Source organism: Pygoscelis adeliae, unplaced genomic scaffold (assembly GCF_000699105.1).
Source record: "Pygoscelis adeliae isolate BGI_AS28 unplaced genomic scaffold, ASM69910v1 Scaffold57, whole genome shotgun sequence".
NCBI classification, from domain to species: Eukaryota; Metazoa; Chordata; class Aves; order Sphenisciformes; family Spheniscidae; genus Pygoscelis; species Pygoscelis adeliae.
In genome coordinates, this window is record NW_008825615.1 from 8686823 (window position 1) to 8707947 (window position 21125).

Here is a 21125-nt window from a genome sequence, read left to right on the forward strand (position 1 = left end):
TGCCGGCTCATGTTCAGCCGGCTGTCGACCAACACCCCCAGGTCCTTTTCTGTTGGGCAGCCTTCCAGCCACTCTTCCCCAGGCCTGTAGCGCTGCATGGGGTTGTTGTGGCCCAAGTCCAGGACCCGGCACTTGGCCTTGTTGAATCTCATACAGTTGGCCTTGGCCCATCGATCCAGCCTGTCCAGGTCCCTCTGCAGAGCCTTCCTACCCTCGAGCAGATCAACACTCCCGCCCAACTTGGTGTCGTCTGCAAACTTACTGAGGGTACACTCGATCCCCTCGTCCAGATCATTGATAAAGATATTGAACAAGACTGGCCCCAAAACTGAGCCCTGGGGAACACCGCTCGTGACCGGCCGCCAACTGGATTGAACTCCATTCACCACAACTCTCTGGGCCTGGCCATCCAGCCAGTTTTTTACCCAGCGAAGAGTACATGATCCAGCCCCTCCCTTTCTAATAATGGACATAAAAGTGTGAACAACATTGACACTGGAATTACCAATACTGGGAATGTGAGTACAGCAAATTGGGATGAATGGGGTAGTTCATTACTCAGTTATTGCTTCAGACTCTCAGCAGACAGCAGAAATCACTGCATTTGCTATACCCTCCACTTAAAAAAAAAATTTCTGGAAATTTAAACTCCTTTAGAATATTAAGAATGTAGAGAAGATGAAATCTTACGAATGTGATGTATTAGCACAAACTAGCATACTTTTCCATACAGACATGAATTTTGACCATGGTAACTATCAGGACCTTCTGGCTGTTCACCTCTTTTTCCTTGCATACTGATTTTAGTCTCTCTCTCTCTTTTTACATCCATGTGAAGAAATATGAATAAATGTCTGTGTGTGTCCAAACATATGTAATAGAAAGTGAGTACTTTATCAATGACAACTGAAGAACAGGATTCTGCTTAGTAATGCCTAAGTGTATTCCTTGAAAAGGTTCAAGTTTAAGCAATGAAAACCCTTTCAAATAATTGGTTTTATTCAGAAGAACTGACTGGGACGTCACCAGCTAGGCTTCTCCTGAGGCCACCCGATGAGTAAATCAGTGAGAAATGGAAATGCCTTCTTTATAGGACCGTGGTTCTCTTATTCTCAAAGCTTTTAGTCTTAACACCACGTCAGGGCCACCAGCTTCCTCAGCCCCCTCTGGTACATATTATTCTTTCATGTGCCTGGCTGAATAGCAGACCCCGCCATCCAGTGACTGGCACTGCTGAACTCACATTTTCTTAATCTCCCTGCCCTGATGCTGGCACAAGCAGCAGACTTTTCTTTGCTCTCTTGGCTTCTTTATATTCAACTGGCTCCAGAGATCCGCCCTCAGAGCCCGCCAGGACACACATGTCTGTCCAGCCTCCACCTCCTTCCCTTCGCAAGATTAAAACAGACCCGGCAGCCTGCCCCTCCCTCCCTGCTGGGTCCTGTGTGGGGCAGGAGGAGCCGTCCTCACCCATTGCCGCTCTCTTCTACAGGAGTAATGAGCGGGAAGCAGAGAGTGTGACTATAGACACCACGTATTCACATGAGAGAAGTGAAGAAAGCCAGCAGTGAAGATGAAAAGCAACTGGTAAGAAAACAAGTGGGATTTAGAGAAATCTGTAAATAAGAGATAAGAACAGTTCAAGCTGTCCTTGCCAGCTGCCACCTTTGTTGTTTGGTTTTACGACAGCATTGTATGAAGGAAATGGTAATAGAAAGAGTTTTATTGACATGCTTTATTATACAGCAAAGATAAAATGTTCTCATGTAAAGAAATTGTCTTGTTAAATCTGTTAGTAAATCCTTAACTTGGGTTTTTATACATTTAATATGCACGGCTCTAAGAAGAAAGTCAATAACAGAATCTGTCAGAAACTATACATTCATACTGGAGTTTTCTTTCTGTTTACAGGAAAATTACAGCTTTCTTTTACGTGTGTAGTTTTCTGTGGTCTTTCATCTCAGCCACCATCCAGCAACAATCAAGTAAGGAGACAGACTTTATCTGCATTTCATCTTTCTGTAATTTTGACTGTCAAAAGAATTATTCTGAGCTTACTCAAAATTAAAATCCTCTCTAGCTAGCCATCACAGAAAGGGAGAACTGTCTGTGTGTATGTATAGATGTATATATAAGAGAAAGAGGAGAAAAAGCAAGAGGTGTGTGTGCTATTTTAAGCTCACTATCAGATATATTTTTAAGGTAAGGATTACAATCTGGATATAGGTGGTAGATACAGGACACAAACCTCCCTGCATCTTTCAGTGCTTCCAGTTAGATATTCTTCTGCTACCTGTGGCAACAAATTGGTTCCACTTTATTTGCTGGGCATAAAATATAAATGGCTGGATGTCAGCCATATGTCTCATCAAATAATATAGAATGAGGCCATTTCTGAGGTGTAACATGTCAACCTGAATGTTCCCTTTAAGTCTATGTTGTCAGAAGGAAACCCACATTTATGGTTGAGCCCTTGCAGCACACAAGAGGCTCTCTGTAGGTTAGAAATGCATCTCCTTCCAACTTGCACACTTCATTCTTCCCCATCCAGACTCTACTAACATTTTCCAGATTGACCCGATACTGGACTTGTACATGACTCTTAAACTCTTCAAATAAATGTTTATTTTTCCTTCCTCCTTCCTTAAATTAGGGGAATCTGGTAGGTTTTCATGCTCATTACAGGGCTTTTTGACTGATAATATTCTGAAAAAATAGATTTTTAAATTTGGGTTCTTCAAACAAATTTCTTCTACATTCTTGTTTGGGTCAACAAAAAAGGTCTGTAAGTTCTTCTTGCCCCCACCCTATATTTCATGAATGATCATTCTCTGATCAAATGTGGCACAGAGGAAGGCGGGAACACCTGGAATACCAGAGAGGATGGAAAACATGCCAACAGTTTCTCAACAGTCTCTCTAGTTGGCATGAGGTTTGTTTAAGTTTCCTTGAGACTAGGGAGACTGTTGATTTAGGTAACTGGCTTTTTTTTTCAAAGTTTGCTTAAACCACCAAAAGTTCCAAACCAAAAACTCTTTACACAGCAGGCCTTCTTATGCTACAACTATTTCTCCATAGCTCTGCAAGAGAGGAATTATTATAACACTCTCGTTTAAGGCTTAAAAAAAAATCAAACAATCAGTCAAGTTATAATTTTAAGTTTGGAGCTCTCTAGAAACAGATGCTTATTTTCTTAGACCTCTGACTTCACTGAGTACAGTTTAAATTGATTATTATATACATCTAATTATTATTATTATTTTTAGCTCTATTTAATTCATAATATTCTTACAGTTGCTTCACTTAATTTTTTAAGGTGATCTGAGGCAATGTGCAGGCACATGGTTAATAAATTTACCCTTTTTTGCAGGACTACCAGTCATTCTGGGTACCAGTCATAGAACTGATCTCTGCCCAACAATCAGGATTGGCCAAGATGACTTACCAGGCAAGTAGCATCCCAACTTTTTCAGGAAAAAGCAGCTGTTCAGAAACCTTATCAGGTTATACTCAGCTCTGTGACTGCACAATTCTCTGATTAAATGAAAATGAAAGTTACATTCTGGACATGTATATCTTTTCTCGTAGGCTTTGACCTGATTTCTCAGTTCCAAATAGAAAAAGCTGCTTCCCAAGGAATTATCCAGCGAGTAGTGGGCTCCACTTCTCTGCAAGTGGCTTATAAATTGGGACCCAATGTAGAATTCAGGATCCCAACAAGGTAATGCCTTTTGTTGTTTAACTTTAAAATATACATATTTTGCAATATTATCATTTAAGGGATAGAACATCTCCCCAGCTAGATCACCTCATTTGCAAAGCTTTTGGAAGGGGAAAGAGGAGTTCAACTTTTTTTCATCACCACCACCAGACAGACTGATTCTGTAACAGCAATTTCAGGGACTTCCACTTTCCTCTACCAATGATATTGCTCAGGGTGCCTCAAGATTTGCTGATAGAAAGGGATTCACCGCTAGAAAGTGAAGCCAAAAGTTGTTGATGACTTGAAAAGAGATAGGAAGGCAAAGAAAAGATAACAGGAGGAGAGTGAGGAAAATTTTCTCAAAACATTGACACAAAGGGATCTTTCTGATCATTAAAGGATTGCAGAGGCAAGGTAGGATACAAGCTGATTGATTGTATGGTAAGGTGTTTTGTTTTTTTTTTTTCTTCTTGGATAGCTGGTACATGTTTAGTAAGTTTAGTAAGTTTTAGTAAGGAAGGAAAGCTCCTGGCTGATTTATGGTCACTTAATCTATAAAAGATGAAAGCTATTATTTAGCATGTCACAGGCAAGTTGCAATAGGAACCAGGATTTAGGAATCTACTTGTGTTTGTGCTTTATAGGCCAGACTTGCTGCCAGTGAAGGAATAGAGACAGTACAGCAGGATAGAGATGTCTTTGCCAAACTTAGGCAAGTCTGGATTTAAGAATCCAGACTGTAATTAAGAATGCCTTTACTTAGCAATTAACTGGCAAGACCTTTAATTGGACTACTGTTTCAGCTAGGAATAATCAGAGTACAAAGTGTGTCTGTCATACACCGGCTATCACTGACAACTTTTGCTTGCTGCAGTCCTCCCTCGCTTCTACCTTCGTAGCCACCAGGTTAAGCTAGTGTACAGCTTAACTGGGTGGTTACATTGTTCCATCCCACTGGCAAGTCGAGGCTGCTGGTGTATAAATGTGAATCCAACCACAGACAGTAAATGGGATCTTCGTTTCACTAAAAGTTGGAGATTCTCAGATTTTCAAGTCATGCTTCTTAGCTCAGAAACAGTCTGAGCTATCAAAGCTGTAATATTTTCATTTTTAGGAAAGTTTAGACTTATTGCTATAGATGGCTCTAGAGACATGTATGCTTGATATACACAAGTTATCCCTGATCAGGTCTATTCCAGCTGCGTTAATACACCACGGCATCTGAGCTGACTACTGCCACTGGGCTTGCTGGCTGGGTATGGTGTTGTAGTATCATGAATTTACCACATTCAAGACACTGACTGGTACTTCCAGTCACCACTGTGCTGTTACGCTGCAATGCTACCTCATGGTATACCTGCAATTTGGCCCTGGCTCAAAGTAAAAAGTCACCCGCACTTGAGGTGAGTGTCTTGTCCAAGGTTAAGGCTTGAGTCCTGACAGTGCTCTACTGCATCAGTGTGCTGCTCCTCTGTCACTGAGCCTGATCTTGCTGCTCTGCTCCAGTGTAATTTTAGCGTGTGCCCCTCTCAGTAAGCTGACTCAGAAGGAGTGAAGTTGGTAGCAAGTAGCTCAGGCTATCAGCACAGGAGAGGCACACCTTAGGCCATTTCCAATATTTTTTTTTTTAAAACAGAACTCTCCATAATCTTTATAATGTGGCATGGTAGGTGGATTTTACTGGTATGAATTTGGGATGATGAAATGCCTGAGAAGCATTACAGGAGTTAGCAAGTTATGCAGAGCACTTTAAGCAAGGCTGGGCATCTTTAACGGCACGGGTGTAGCTCTGGCTTTCTCAGACCCAGGCACTGCAGCAACCCCGAGCTCCTGCTGCATTTTCCCGCTATCCTTTATTCACACGTGGAGTATTTAACAATTGTAAATATTTCCCGGTGTACCAGCGGGCAGCAGCTGCATCCCGCGGCTGCAGGCAGGGGAGCGGAGGGGAGGGGAGAGGAGAGGAGAGGAGAGGAGAGGATTTCAGTTGGAAGGGACCTACAACGATCATCTAGTCCAACTGCCTGACCAATTCAGGGCTGACCAAAAGTTAAAGCATGTTGTTGAGGGCATTGTCCAAATGCCTCTTGAACACTGACAGGCTTGGGACATCAACCACCTCCCTAGGAAGCCTGTTCCAGTGTTTGACCACCCTCGGTAAAGAAATGCTTCCGAATGTCCTGTCTAAACCTCCCCTGGCGCAGCTTTGAACCGGGTTGTGGCACCTTGACCTTCCCCATGGTCCCCTGCCGCATGTAACCTACTACTCCCACCAATGCGTCTGTATTTTTGGTTGCTAATCATCTTCACTGCATTTTTCCAACCTTGCTTCTAGCCAAGAAAAGGATGGGGGAGGCAAAACTAGAGCGAGCTTGGAAGAAATACACAGCACTGTTTTCCCGAGCTGGGCGGTTGACGCAGGCATGAAGGCAGACGTGCTATAGGAGCACTGGGGAGGGACCCTCAATAAGCACATCAGGCAACAGCAGGCTCCACGCCTGCTCCGCTGCAGAGATCTCCTCTCACACCTTCATTAATGGGCAGCCATATTAGTACCAGGTAACCTGGTGGCCATGGACAGTGTCTTCTCTTGCCTTACGAAATAGGGAGAGGTCACCCTAAGTAAGCCCGTTCCCTGGCGTAAGGCATTCAAGGCTTTTGAGGAAGGGATGGGGAGGTGGGTGCACGCGTAGAAATGGCAAGCAAGCCAATTACAGTATCAGCACAGAGGGCTTGCCTGGCTGTCACTGTTCAGTCAGTATTTATCAGGAATAGTAAAATAATTTTTTAGACTAGCATATGATCATTACACTAACACAGACAAGCCCATGTTGCAGTGGCTATGGCATGGGATTGAGAGCTCAATTAAATGGGCATGGCTCAGCATATTTATTCAGTCTGTGCTGTAGCAATAGCTTATGCCTTGAAAAGCTTACATAGCTTCCTTAAAACACTACTAAATTATAGCTTGGTCGTTTTGCTGCTTAGCATACTTGCCAAGGTCCAGAAGTATATCCCAGAATGAACAGAAATGGTTGCACACAAGTCTTGACTATGGGCTTCTCCCATCATCCACATAAATTCCCATTGGCCATTGCTTCTTCTAGCGTAAAGTCTGCTGAAGAATCAACGTAGTGTTCTTTGTGTAATAAGAACCTGTGAAACTGCCATGACTCATACCCATTGTCTCTGACACTGTGAACCTGTCATTTTTCAATTTAATCTATGAACCTGTTGTAGGTGTCCACCAGTTAGCAAGTACAAAATTAATACTGGTAATCTGGATAATAATTGTGTTGATTTTTAATTGCAAGCTTTAAAAAAATATATTAGCACAAAGGAATATGTTCATGATATGTTTTTATGTGGGGGAAAAGGGCTAGCTATCTTTATGCACTGGATGAAATCTTAATCCTTTGACTTCACAAATGCACCTGTCACATCACAAGGCCCTGTGTCCACATGGATAAATTAATGCCATGGAACATTCCAAGGCATTCACGCTTGATCATCTATACTGTTAAAATATTATAGAAGGCCTTGGCATGTTTTGGGTCCAGACTAATTAACACTCTTCAAACAATTCCTGGGCACAGCTTGGCAGCCAGCATAGGCCATGGACCATTCCCAATAAGCAGCCTGCATATAGTCATCATATTTTGGAATTAAGCAGGTCTAAACTTTTTCATGCCAGCTGAACTTAGTATCAGAGAACAGTCCCGGGCATATTGAATTTAGTAGCATGAAGGTAGCCTTCTAGAAATGTTACCTCTTTGCCTGCATCCTCGTCTCAGTACAAAGTAGAGCAATGTGAAAATGTAAGCTGCTTTTTGAACAGTGTTTATATTTGGAGTAGTGGTGTACTGCAGACCACTTTAGCAGATGACATCACAAACACAGTATGATAAGAAATTATAAAATGAAAATTGGAAGTTTATAAAGCTTTATCAGTAAGCTTGGAACATCCAGAGAATTTCATAGGCTGATTTCCTGATTTTTCCTTTGGGAGTAATGCTTCTCTGTGAAGTAATGCTCCTCAAACACTTATGCCTGAAGGCTTGGCATTTTACATCCAGCCACCAAAGTTCTTCAGGTGCTTTTCCTTTTGCATTACAAGTAAGATATCTTACATAGTAGCACTCCATTGATATTGATGATGACACTAATGGAAAAGACAAAATGCAGCTAAGAAGCTAATTAACTCATAAGAGAAATAATTAGCTCAGAACTGGATGTTTCTGAAGAATAGAGACCAGCTGAGGGTAATGAGTCCTAGCAAATGACTTCTGGCTAATGACTTAGGACAGTTGCTTTTAAAAATGCTTAGCTAGATTTTATTGTTATTGCTTATTTGATGGCTGCCAGGTAGTGCCTGCCAGGTCAGCTGTGATTCTAGGAGGCTTCAGGAGGTGCAGACACAAGTGTCTCCATCTTGGGCAAAGGACCCCCCGCCCCTGGGTACATGATACTGCATTATCATGAGGTTGGCCAGAGGAATTTCTATAGCCATCCCTAGTGGATTGTACTAACATTTCTAACATCTTCATTTAGCAAGGAGTAAGTTATCTCAGTGGGCTCACCTAAGAAATTAACTATTAAAGAAACAGGTTTAATAAAATAAGCAGTTATTTTGTAGTATTCAAATCAATATGTAGTTAACCTTTTAAAATACTTGCTGCTTTTGATGAATCCTGAAGTCAGTGGGACTATTCAGGGCTTCCACCGCTCAGTCAGATGACTTATTTTGGTTATATTGATGCCTCGGTAGGAATTAGCCTCGAAATCTTAAAGAAATCTTCCTGGTAAGCACTCAAGCTACAGGATTAATAAGACTCTTAGGTATTTATGAAAAAGATTAAAAGAAAACAGTGGTGTTTCAGAAGTTCCCTTAGATGGATTACAAATGTTTCACAACCCACCCCACCAACTGTATTTAAAAAATTAAGCAAGGACTCAAATGTTTGATAAAATACCTGATCTTGCACTCATTTCACACATGAAGCAGTTAATAACAGGCTGAGTACACAAGGAAAGCAGGACTAGACTGCTATCTTACAAACTTAAGATACAAAAATGAATAAATAAATTATCTGATGGCTTATATCCCTGGCAATTTTAAGTGGGTAGGAAATGGATCAGGGCTGAATTTGTTCTGTGTGCTTGAAATAATTTTGCATATTAATTCTTCTTTTGTTCATCTGCCTGATTCTAAATTTAAAATTGCTTGATTTCCTTCCATAAACTAGTGGAATTGGAAATACGTATGTTAAAAATAATTTACCTAAATAATTTAAGGGCTTATATAGTTATCAGCTGTTCAAGAAGATTACAGAATCCAGCACTCTTCACTTTGCAGTGAGATGGAGGAATAACTTCTCTACAATTTTTTATTTAAATAGCATGATAAATTTGCCCTAGTTTCCAAATATTTAGCATTTTGAGCTGCTGACTTCAGTAGGGTTTTTGCCTATGTAAAGATCACAGGCTTTGGGAAAAACTGTGTACTGAAATACTGATACCACTAAAGCCAATGGAATTGCTTTTCATTACTGTTGGAGTAACTGAGATGAGAATGTCTCTGCTTTACTTGTAGAGTTATAGGTATAAATCTGACACAGTACCAGTCCCCTGCAGAGTACCTTTCTGGCGATGGGTCATGCTGTGCTTCGTTATGTTGAGTCACATTACTGATACTGAGTCTTTAGTCTAAAGGCAGCAGTTCTTCTGATTGGTTATTAGAAGTTCCTTAAAATGTAAATATTTATCCATGTTTGTGCACTGACTTTTTATCTTTCCTGTTCTATACACACTTCTTATAATTTAGTTTTCTCTTACCAATGTCAGAAGCTCTTACACAATTTCTTTTCTTTGTATATCACTTGAAAAAGTTAACATATTTCTTTTCTATTTTAATTTCTGAAAACGAAGGAGGACCCATATGATGGTTTGTAAAGGACTAACACTATAGCTAAATGTGGTGCGAAGAATCCTTTTGTCAATCTGGTATAAACAATCTTCTCACTGAAAAGTGTAACTGTGTTTACTTACTAGTTTTTATGTGTGTGTTTGGTTGGTTTTTTTCCCATTATATTTATGTCAGCTGAGGTAGGGTGAGAATGTGTGTGATATTTTAACCAGTATTGCCAGGACAGCAAAACATATCAGTGCAGAGAAAGAATGAAAACCTCTCCTCAGAGGATCTGGGATTAGCAATGCCTCCTGTAGCTGCAGAGCTCGGCCTATCAGATCCCCTAGAGTCACTGAACTTGATAGAGAGAAAGTGGAATGTCACGCGGAGGCTAGTTAAAAAATTACCTAACAAACAATACCACCTTCAACAGGGTAGTAGTAAAACCAGCTCTTGTGCAAGAACAAACAGTGGGATTCAGCAAATGAGGAGATAAGTGACTCAGCTGAGCTAAGGTTTTAGCAGCAGAGGACACTGAAATACTTGTTTAAGAGATATTGTGGAGGAAGAAGGACACAGAGGGCCATAAAAGATGTGCTGAACTTGATCAGGAGCTTAGCAAGAGACTAATGTGTGTCTGGATAGGGAGAGAATGTTCCCGGAGCAGGAAAGAATATATAAATATATTGTGTAAGCTAGAAGCCTAACAAAAGGATAGGGGACAGCAGCATACACTGGAAATGGCCCAGAACGGGAGGAAAGGTACAATGTTTATGCATTGACATTTGCATTTAAGATGGCAAGATACAAACTGAAACAAAACAATAAGAGAACACAAGAAGTTAGATAAAATCCTATCAGACAAAGCCAGCTGGGACAGACTACTGCATCTGCAGTCAACAGAGACACAAGTCATAGCAAAGCACAGGCAGTTTAAAGATAATGGCAAGGAACCCCCTCTCCCACCTTTGTATATCTCCACACTTTGTGTAATGAGATAATCTTCCAGCTAAACATTCCCCTTCCTCATACACCAGCTTCCAGGTGTATGTAAAGGCTTGTGGGGAAAGAGGAGAAACACCAGCGGTTCGGGTAGTTTATTAACAAGGTGAAGCTGCTGCTGCTGCTGCTGCCAGGCTTGTCCTGGTCCTTACTGAAATCTTGCTGGGCTGTGCCGTCGCCTGCTGGAATATGATTGCACTACAGCTTTGGACACTTTAACACCAAACTACAAACTGTGCAGACTTTATCTGGAAGAACTCTCTTACTAAATCAGTAGTCATCAAGCATACAGAATAAGAACTAATTCATTCAATTTTTTCGTTTTTTTTCCCCTTAGCCTAAAGCCTGAGGTTCACTAATGCTGGCTAAATTGCTGCTGAGATAGGATTGATCTGCCACTCAAAAATAATCTTTGTTCAAAATGCCTACTTGCCTGAGAAGTTATGCTAATGAAAGCTGGTGACAAAATAGCTCTGCATGTCTCCGTACTTAAGAAATTTATTCAAATACAACTTACTCTTAAATGTGGATAGATGGCAAATAATGTATTGATGTCAACTGGATTATGACACTACAATTTTACGATCCATAGAATAAGAAAAGGCATATTTCTTAAATATCCTACTGGATTCGTCGACACATTTGAGATAAAAAATGACATTACTGTTTTGCATAGTGATACAGCCAGTAGTACTTGTTTGTGTTGCCAAATCTCACATGTTACAGGAGTTGCAAGAGAATGAAACATTTTACATGTGGCAAATCTGTTCCCTGCTACTTGTAGTCTCGTGGTTGAATGTTGCAGGACATAACACATTTTTAGTGTGGGTTCTTACTAAGCATGTATTTGTCAATGCATGATTTGTTGAATGATTTCTGCTGAAGCGATAGCTAATACATTAACAAAATGGTTATCGTCAGGCTGAACAAGGAAATGCATCTGCAAAAGACATTCTTACGTCTTCAAAACGAAATCAGATCTGCACTATCTACCTGGTCAATCATAAAGTTGTACTACGTTGACTGATTTTGTAAGTCTAATAGTAGGAAATAGCATAATTGTAGGATATACTTTCTAAATGTGAAGTACGGGTCTGTTGTTGCTCCATCCATTACACTTAGAAAGGGTTATCATAAATACTGTACAACGTCGGAAGAACCCACATTTCTGAACCGGTTCCTTTTGCCATTAGCAACACTAATGCCTCAAAAGGACATGCCGTTTCGGGATTCTGCATGCAGGAGAGCACTGATAAAAGCGTGGTTGAAATATGGTTCCACTGACTAACTGTTTCTCATTACTCTGTGGTGATACGTGGTGCTTTTCAGAACAAATAAACAATAAATGTACTGTATTTTGATCCTACACAGTGCCATATATTCCAACGGATTGCCCGATGAATATTCCTTTCTAACTACTTTTCGGATGACTGGGGCCACGCTTCAGAAATACTGGACTATTTGGCAGATTCAGGATTCTTCAGGAAAAGAACAAGTTGGAGTGAATCTTAATGGTCAAATGAAAAGTGTTGAGTTTTCTTATAAAGGAGTGGATGGAAATCTCCAAACTGCATCATTTTTGCATTTGCCTTTCTTGTTTGACTCCCAATGGCACAAGCTTATGATAAGTGTGGAAGCAAACAGTGTCACACTTTTTATTGACTGTATTAAAATAGAATCCTTAAACATAAAACCAAAAGGGAAAATCAGCATTGATGGCTTTGCTGTGCTTGGAAAACTTAAAAATAATCCTGAAATTTCAGTTCCGGTAAGTTCCAAAATCTTTTATTATTGCAAAAAGTGTTTTATAGGATCTTTACACTTAATATTTTTTTGTGGAATGCATCTTCAAATGTTTTCTGGAAGCAGAAATGGCAGAAAATAACAACTCCTTGGCAGGTAAGTACTAGCTTTGCTTTTTAAATTTTGCACATATATATACTGTGTAAGGTAAGAGATGAGCCAGGTTATGTCTAAGTTTCAATAGTGAAATTTCTCAGACATCCACACTTCTGTCACTGGATTCTGCTCTGTCTGGATATATCAGTTGGGTGTTCCTCTGCTTATCTCATATGTGGAGCTCGATCTAGAAGGAATTCTCGAGACATGGATTTGTGGGCTGCACCTCACACCAAAGAGAGCAAAACATTCATTGAGCAAGAACTGGGACCCCTCTCATACGCATGCACCGACCATCAACTAAAGATAATTAAATGTGTCTCTGGCAGAATAAATATTTTAAATCGTTAATACAAAGGGAATATCTCCTGTAAGGGAGATTGACGGAGGGCCTTTTTGATCTACTCTGATGTTCCCACAGGAAATGAGAGACCCATGTTTAAATCTCAGCGCTAAATCAGAGATTATCATGAGTACCTTATACCTCAGGATACTGTTCTAACCATTGTGCTACCTGGTATGATCATGTTAACAGTTGCTTTTTCTCTTTAATTAGCTTGAGTTCTTTGAAAAAGACTGACCTGGAGTAGACAGTGAACTCTTTAAGAAGGTTCTTGTTTATGAATCCTATGAGGGATAAGTGTAGCATCAGAGACTAGATCCATTCCAGGCAAAGGGCCCAGCAGAGCTGAGACATAAAGCCCACCCATCTCCACAACACTTTCTCCTGGCTAGCTCAGGACATCCCACCCCCATATCATGGCTGCTGTGAATCCCTTTGTTAGATATTTAACTTCCCCTGTGCATTATAGCAGGCACCTAAACTCACTGTGGAGTGCTCCTTTATTCTGTGTAGCCAGAGTAGGCAGTGAAATGTTTATTCTATATCCTGTTAATTGATTTAATGCTGAAAATATCCTCTCCATGCTACTACATTGCAAGGAGAGTTGTTTTGACAGAGAAAATAACATTGGGGGTGACATATGGTAAATATTGAATGCTTTTGTGCCCTTCCACAAAGAAAACTGAATATGAAAAGCCTCAGGGATTTTATTATTTGATTATCTGATTTAGTTTCTGAGACAAGTGATTAATATAAAACACATACAAAGTGACATACCTGTAATTTCTGACAGAAAAAAAATTTGTAGCTGTCACATCTGCATTTTGCCTTTCAGACATCCATGAAAGTGTTTTCTCAGCTAGTGGTTTTTTCAGCTAATGAGTTATACTGCACTTTATGCTGAATAATGTAACAGTTTTGTCCCACAGTGGCACTAAATGACATTTAAGACTTTGGGAAGGCTATTTCTGAATTAACTTTGTAGATTAAAAGGAAATAGTTTCAAAACACAATTGAAAAAATTGCAGAAAACATTGCAAGGTTCCATATATTATCCTGTTCCTTTTCCAAGGATCCTCTTTAAGTGTGTTAGGAACATATGAATGGTAAGATATACATATATATATATATATATATAGGGTACTCATTTCAAAATGAGTTGAATGGCAAAAGAGAATCAGGTACTTAAATATATTGTAACAATTTTCCACATCCCTACACTGAAGTTTTGCATCAGCTTTGAAATAGTGAAGTGAGATATAATCTTTTAACTATATTTTCATGTTGTTTGCAAAAACTGTGGCCACAGGATAACCAGCAATGTATAAACTTGAAAGGGGAAACATTGCAACAAAAGAAGCACCTCATGCTTCATCACCTCTGTATGTATAGGTTACTATATTGCACTGTATAGAAATCAGTTTTACTTGAAAAATGATGACAGAAATGTGCCCCAGGTGTCTGAAAGTGGCTATCTAGTATGTTGCTATAGAAGTGGATTAGAAAATATCAATAGCTAAAAAGTTATATTAATTCTGTTGAAAACAAAAGTTAGTCTTTGAAAATGTCATTCAAAAGTAGTCAGCTGGAGCTGATAATGTAATGATTAGCTGCATACGTATCAGCTTTTCTAACTGGTCTGAGGGATACTGGTGGAGGAATGGACGGATGGGATGATGAAAACATTACATAATCTACGCATGTTACTAGGATGAAAAAATTTCTACCCCAATATTGTATTCCTCTTTGGAAAGATATTTAGCTTAAATGCACAGAGAGCTATAGGCATTAATGTAATAGTATTACAACACCTAGTATACAGTGCTACAGTAAACCGTGCCCTTAAGTTAGGCACAGTGTCATTCCTTTAAAAACGAGGAGAGTTCCTGTTGCCCGTTGAAGTAATGATCAGAAATGGCAGCCTACAAATGAGGAGAGAGATGTGGTATTAAGGTCACCTTGGCGAGAACTTGGACGTCTCCCCCTTCTCTGTTGGTGCTCTGGCTGACCTTTGGCTAGGATTAAAGAAGTCAGGAAAAGCAGCAGAGGAAATTTGGAATTTTATCCCCCTTCCTCTCTAGCCCGTGTTTTGCAGAGGCTTTTTGCTCTTTTCAGCCAGGTATACAAATGAGGAACACTGATTACCCTAGGCTCTTCAGGCATCTGATGGGGGAAGAGTGTCTAGCATTAAGTTCTGCCTCATCTGTGTTTAAGCACGTACATCATCAGGCACTAGTGTGAAGCTACGTTCAGTGTAGGACACCCTTCTTCAAGGATGAAAGGACAAGATGGAATTAAGTACATTTACAATTTACCACTTATCGTGCAAAATATTTGTTTACACTTTTAGCATGTTTCTGGGAAGATTCAGTCATATTTACTATATTTTATGAAAAAAAATCAAATATTTGCATAAGGTAGGCCTTAAAACAGGAATATGATGCACATTTTTTGACAAAAAGAACAATGAAGCATTGGAACAAATTATCAGGGAAGGAAGAAGGTAAGCATCACATTACATTTTAAACTGAGTTTGGGTGTCTAAAAATACACTTTATTTCAGATGGAACTGTGGGTTTGACATAGGACTCACTAGATTGAATTGCATGGCCTGCGCTATGAAGCCAAAACTGACAATGGTAGTGGTCCAACTTGATATTATAAAAGTGCAGATTTAGGAAGACCATATTCTCTGAAATTATGATAAAGGAATTACACAATCTGAAGGACTAGTAATTTTAAAATGGCTGTTTCTATTGCACGAGTTTCTGTTTTAGCCTGTGCATTTAGTTTCTCTTTAAATCGCTTATCCTTTAACTTGCTTGACTAGACACAATTTAAACATCTCACCAGTCTTGGTTATTTAATATGTCCCAGGCACAATTTATAATTTATTTCCAGGCATTGTTAAAGTATATTACTTCCAGTGGTATAATTTTTGAAGGACATAAATCATGTGTTTCCGATTCTTTTTTTTTTTTTCAGTATTCTGTGAGTGTTCTGTTTATCTTGCAGAATAGGTCAACTTCTTATAGGTGCACTGTAATACATGTCATTTCAAAAGAGATTCTTTATCACTTGTTGTTACTATGATTGCCTAGGAGAGTAACAGATAGAGTTCCATTAGAAACTACGGCTTGCCTTTGAGCCTTTACAAAGATTTATTCCAGGATTTCTAGAATGTTTTATTGGGGGGAAAATTTTATGGAGGATTATAGCAGCATTTTATCTTTTTTTTAGATTTAAAAAAAAAATAGTTCTTTTTATCTAAAAGTAATTCAAATAATTCACTATAAATTCTAAGCAGTACAAGACATATCATAATTTCAAAACTGAAAAGGAACTTACTCTCTAAATCACGCGTTTGTTATAGAAAGGTAAGGGCATTAATTTCTTACTGCTCAAAGATTAACTGCTGTGAGATGATATAAATTGTCTTAGTTTCTGCCATTTCAGAGGCATTACCCTGATTTTCTCATAATAGACACTAAACACTTTGCTAGAAGTGAATCTTGGTCATTATTTAATTGACATTTAATGCTGTTAACTAGTTCAGGGCAGCTGCATGACTTGTAACGTCTAAGAGGAAGCTGCTTATCAATATTTGCTGAACAGGGATTAATTCATGCCATAGAACAGATTGTGTGTGTGAATTTTAAAAAGTCACGTCTCAGGTTTTTTTCACCCTGTGAAATCTCACGTTCAGAAGGCTGAACCCTTGCTATGGAAGGTCAAATAACACCAGAAGTTGCTGCACTGTTCTTAGACTTTGAAAAAAGATGCAAGGAAATTGAGGCTCTAAAAACCCATTCCAGAGATGTAGGAAAATGGCTAAAACATCTTTAAAATAGCTCTAGAATGAGGTATATTTAAGCATGTGTAGCTTATTCTTTGTCACATAACAAATGTACAAAGAATTGATAGCAGACTTCCCTTAGAACAAACATAGATACCATTGACAAAAAATTGTAGAAAACCTTCACCTGAAAATTGCTTAGCCCAGTTGTACTTCCCCTGAAGGGATGTCTCCCCTGAATCATCCCCGAGGCAGCAATAGCCCCGTGGGGCACAGGGAGCCAGTTCTCCCAGAAGGGACCTGCAAACGTGCTCTGAGTGTCACAGTTTTCCTTAAAGCCTACAGTACTGCTAAATGCTTCCCTGTGACTGATGCTATACTGAAAATACTACCCTAGATATTTAGGTCTCATTTACATCTTACTTAACCTTCATCTCTCTCATCTAAAGCTCTAATAAGACAACTGAATTGCACAGCTGATACGGAGATGTGCAAAGCTGTGGGCATTTGCAGGCATTTCCACAGAATTTAAGAGGACAAAACAGTGAACCGACAGACTTAACTAATCCAATTATATCTGTGCTGACTAAGAAATTAAGATGAAATGGAAATCCTGTAGGAACCTTGGAAAATGGATGTCAGAAATATTGACCTATGGGTCTTAAACACCTATGGGTCTTAAAGGATTACATTTTAATAACTTTGCTTTATGATTACCCCTGATTTATCTGAGGTTCATTTCTGAGAACTTTGTGCCTGTACTTCATCCCTAATAACACTTTGTATTGATATTGATAGAACATCTACGTGAGACATCTTCAAAATGGTGATGTCCTTTAAATCAGCTTAATGTAATCAACAAGATCATTGTGAAATACCACCGAGGGAAAAGATACCTTGACAGCAAGGCTAGGACATACTTGCCCTTCCTCTCCTAAATCAATGGGAGGCCAGTCACACCTTCTACTACCTTGCCAACAAAAGAGTTTTATTTTTCATTTTAAAGAAGTTGAACAGTTTTCATCTCAATTTTTGCTTTATATAGCCCCAAAACAGTAACAAAAGCTCTAAGCAAAAAATTTACAGAGCAACCAGTTTATTTTTAAAATTAATGCTGCTTGACTAAGCAACTGTGAACTAAAATATGTCAAATTAAAGCTGCACGTTCAAAATATTTCAACTCCTTTTAAATTCACGTTATGGTACAGTGTTTTGTAAATAATGCTAGGTATTTTTTCTGCATAGGATGCCTGCCTCATTTATTCAGACTTTTTTTTCTGTGTCTTAAACTCATGAGAGTACCAGGCCTTACTTAATGCTCACCACTGAAATCCCATCTTGAACAAAACAAAGTGATTGGTTTTCTCTTTGGCCATTCAAGAGCGTTGGAAGAAAACATGAGAGACACTAAAAGGATTTCCTGGCTCAGTGAGTCAAGTTCCCACTGCAGCAAGCAATCACATCTCATAATCTCATTAATAAATTTATCTCTATTTTAATATTGATTATGTTCGAAGTTGAAAAACTGGGTTCAAACTTTAAAAATGTATATGCATTTGCTAGTAGTATTCTCTTAAGACACAGATATTGGCGCTTGGACAGTCACGCATCAAAGTCTAACAATAATTAGCATTTTATCATCTCAAATCTTTCTCACCTTAGTACAGAAGCCAAAAACCAGACACACACACACACACACACAAAAGACAAAAAAGAGACAATGATTATCTACATAAAAAACTGGAATGTGCTGATGCAGATATTGGCTGCAGGTGGTATGTCTTAAAAGTCATTTTTTCAGTGTTTATAGATTTTGTACCATGTTATAAGTTGAAAGCACAGCTCAAAACTATTGATTTCAGTTACAGTTGTTACTGAGCAGCCTTTTTGCATAACCTGTACCCAGATACTTCATTTCAGGCATCCAATTCCCTCCTCCCGCCCCATGCAGAATGCTCTTTAATGTGGCTATTTTGATTTAAATAATTTGTTAGCACTATATAAGAATTATGAAGCAAAAGCAGGCTCATTCAGTGGCATCTGTCTGCCTTTTCCACAAAGCCATCCTTTTTTTACCACCTTTCACTCCATTTACTTCCAAACTTACAGTTTCTGCAGTATGGAAACCATTTCCATGGCCTTGTTCATTTGGTCTTGTGAATGACGGAAGTGTTCTAAGGAAAGAAGTGTGGAATCACACAATTTCAGATTACATACAGATTAAATTTGTATAGGCAACCTTAATTATGGTATTTCCTAACTACTGAATGGATGACCTTTCAATTTTAATATTATTTAATACAATTTTAATTCAATATTAAACAGACAAACTGAAAAAGTAGAAATTCTGTCACTTAAAACCATGTCTATCTTAATTTAAATCAGAAATAGATTATTATTTAAATCAGAAATAGATTATAAACTGCTTTAGAGCCAGTTACGGATCTCTTTCCATCTTTCCCTCTGCAAGTGAGCTTCAGAGGTGATTAATGTAGAGACTCGGGACTCAGAATCTAGTTGTATGGTATGAAATAAATTATCATATAGGTATCATTTGATCCCATTTTTGTGCCTTTTTATAAATCCTCATCTTCAGATTCCAGATACCTTCTTATTTTTATTATTGCATTGCTGCCTTGTAGTATTAAATTATAGTATACATTCAGTTCTTTTTAATGTATATTATGAGATTCAGTTGTCTATTATTAAGGACTGGGAAAGGTTTTAAAATGAGAATTGGATAAAGGAGGTAGAGAATTGACTCACAGATGGTGGTGTCAGATAACAGGTAAAAGAAATGAGGGTACTGCCTCTTTGTGCTCTAGACTCAGCACTCTGGAAACTGATGACTGCAAAGTAAACAGAACAGTAGAGATGTGATAGCGAGGATTTCAGGAGTGGCAGCACTGAAGTGGTGAAGGTGAAAGCAAAAAAAACCAAAAAAAAGCAACTTGTGGATATGTGGGTGTCTTGCAGAGATCTTAAAGGACTTCAGACTCAAAGCATTTATCAAAGCATTTATTAGCTGTAGCAGTCAGTATGCAGCTAAGTCAATGTAAGGATGGTGGTGGGAGAGGAAAGTATCTCAGAATGACAGTCTGCCTTCTGCATCAGTTACGGGTTGGGACTGAAAAGATATCCCAGAGGGAGCACAGAAGGCAGCCAGGAAGCACCGAGACATTATGTTGTGGGAGGGGTAGTGGGGAGCTACTTCAGCTCAACAGAATAAGAAGAAAGACTCAGAGAAGCAAAGAAATAAGAAGTGAAAGCCCCTGGACAGTCACTTCTATTTTCAGCTTCTCAGAAAAAACAAATCAGAGTCTTTTCCATACCAGGGCTCTATGTTTTTACAAGCAAAAAACCGCAAAACTTTCTTTCCCCCCAACTCCTCAGCCATCCATAATGAAAAGAAAGGAATAGAGGCCTCTAAATTTTATCATCGAACTGAGAAATCTCTGGATAAACCACTCATTAGTGGTTCATAAGCCAAGCTGATACTGTGTGTGATGGGAAGAGAAAACAACCCAAGACTTTAAAACCTAGGTACAATAAATATGCACAATTTAATATGCTTCTGGTACTTAAAATCCTACATGATGCATTATATGTCAATGGATATACCTCTGAAGCTGTATGTTTGAGCTATCCAGTAACTTTCAGCAGAGGGTATGCTTTTTAACCTATATAGCACATCAAGCGAGTCTCAGTTGCAGTTTCTGAGAAGAGGTTTGCCTTAATCCTGTGTCATTTTCCAGTGCCAAATACGAATGTTCAAAGAAGATGTGAAATTTCACAGATGTATACTACCCAGTTGCAGACTGTTGCCAGTGTGCATATCATCCTGCTTTCTGAACTTCTCACACTTAGACCACATTTCTGTCCTCAGACCTACCTTCATGGGCACAACTATTCACTTGGAGAAATCTTTTTCTGTGTCTAATAAAACAACCACAGAGCATGAGGAAAAATGCCTGTGCTTATAAAGAACTTGTAAAAAAAATGACACAAGATGAATCTCACCTTCTTTCTAAATCCCTCAGGAGGTTTATGCCCCCTCTTTAAAAGACCTCCACAGTTAGGAGTGGGGGAGCACAGCGTGGAGCTCAGCTCTGGACTGAGCTCCAGGGGCCAGGTCAGACCCTCCCCGTGTGTGCAGTGCTGAACTGTGGCACTGCATAGCTATTATCATTAAATACCTACCTTTTAAAACATGCCGTTAGCTGACCAGTGTTCCTCCTATTACACCCTCGGCCAGTGTGACCCCCCCTGACCCAAATTAACGTGATCTTTATCTCCTTTGCCAGTTCGAAATCCAGTGGATGGTGATTCACTGCGACCCCCTGCGACCCCAGCGCAAAGGCTGGGGCGACCGGCCGGCCCGGGTGAGCGCCCTGTCCTGCCCTGCCCTGCCCTGCCCTGTCCCGCCCGCCGCCCACGGATGCTGGTGCTGCTCTCGGCTACATGAAGGGATTCG

At 39.4% G+C, this 21125-nt stretch overlaps 1 protein-coding gene across 1 annotated transcript in view; it reads left to right on the top strand.

Annotated features, from left to right (window-relative positions):
- The first annotated feature begins 1402 nt into the window (after positions 1–1402).
- Positions 1403–21125, top strand: part of COL9A1 (collagen, type IX, alpha 1) — an 80537-nt gene continuing 60814 nt past the window's right edge. Inside the window, exons 1-6 of the mRNA XM_009333246.1 lie at positions 1403–1587; positions 1912–1985; positions 3371–3448; positions 3589–3721; positions 11985–12381; positions 20956–21033. Coding sequence (XP_009331521.1) covers positions 1574–1587; positions 1912–1985; positions 3371–3448; positions 3589–3721; positions 11985–12381; positions 20956–21033 — 774 coding nt within the window. The 5' untranslated portion in view covers positions 1403–1573. The remainder of the gene's footprint in view (positions 1588–1911; positions 1986–3370; positions 3449–3588; positions 3722–11984; positions 12382–20955; positions 21034–21125) is intronic.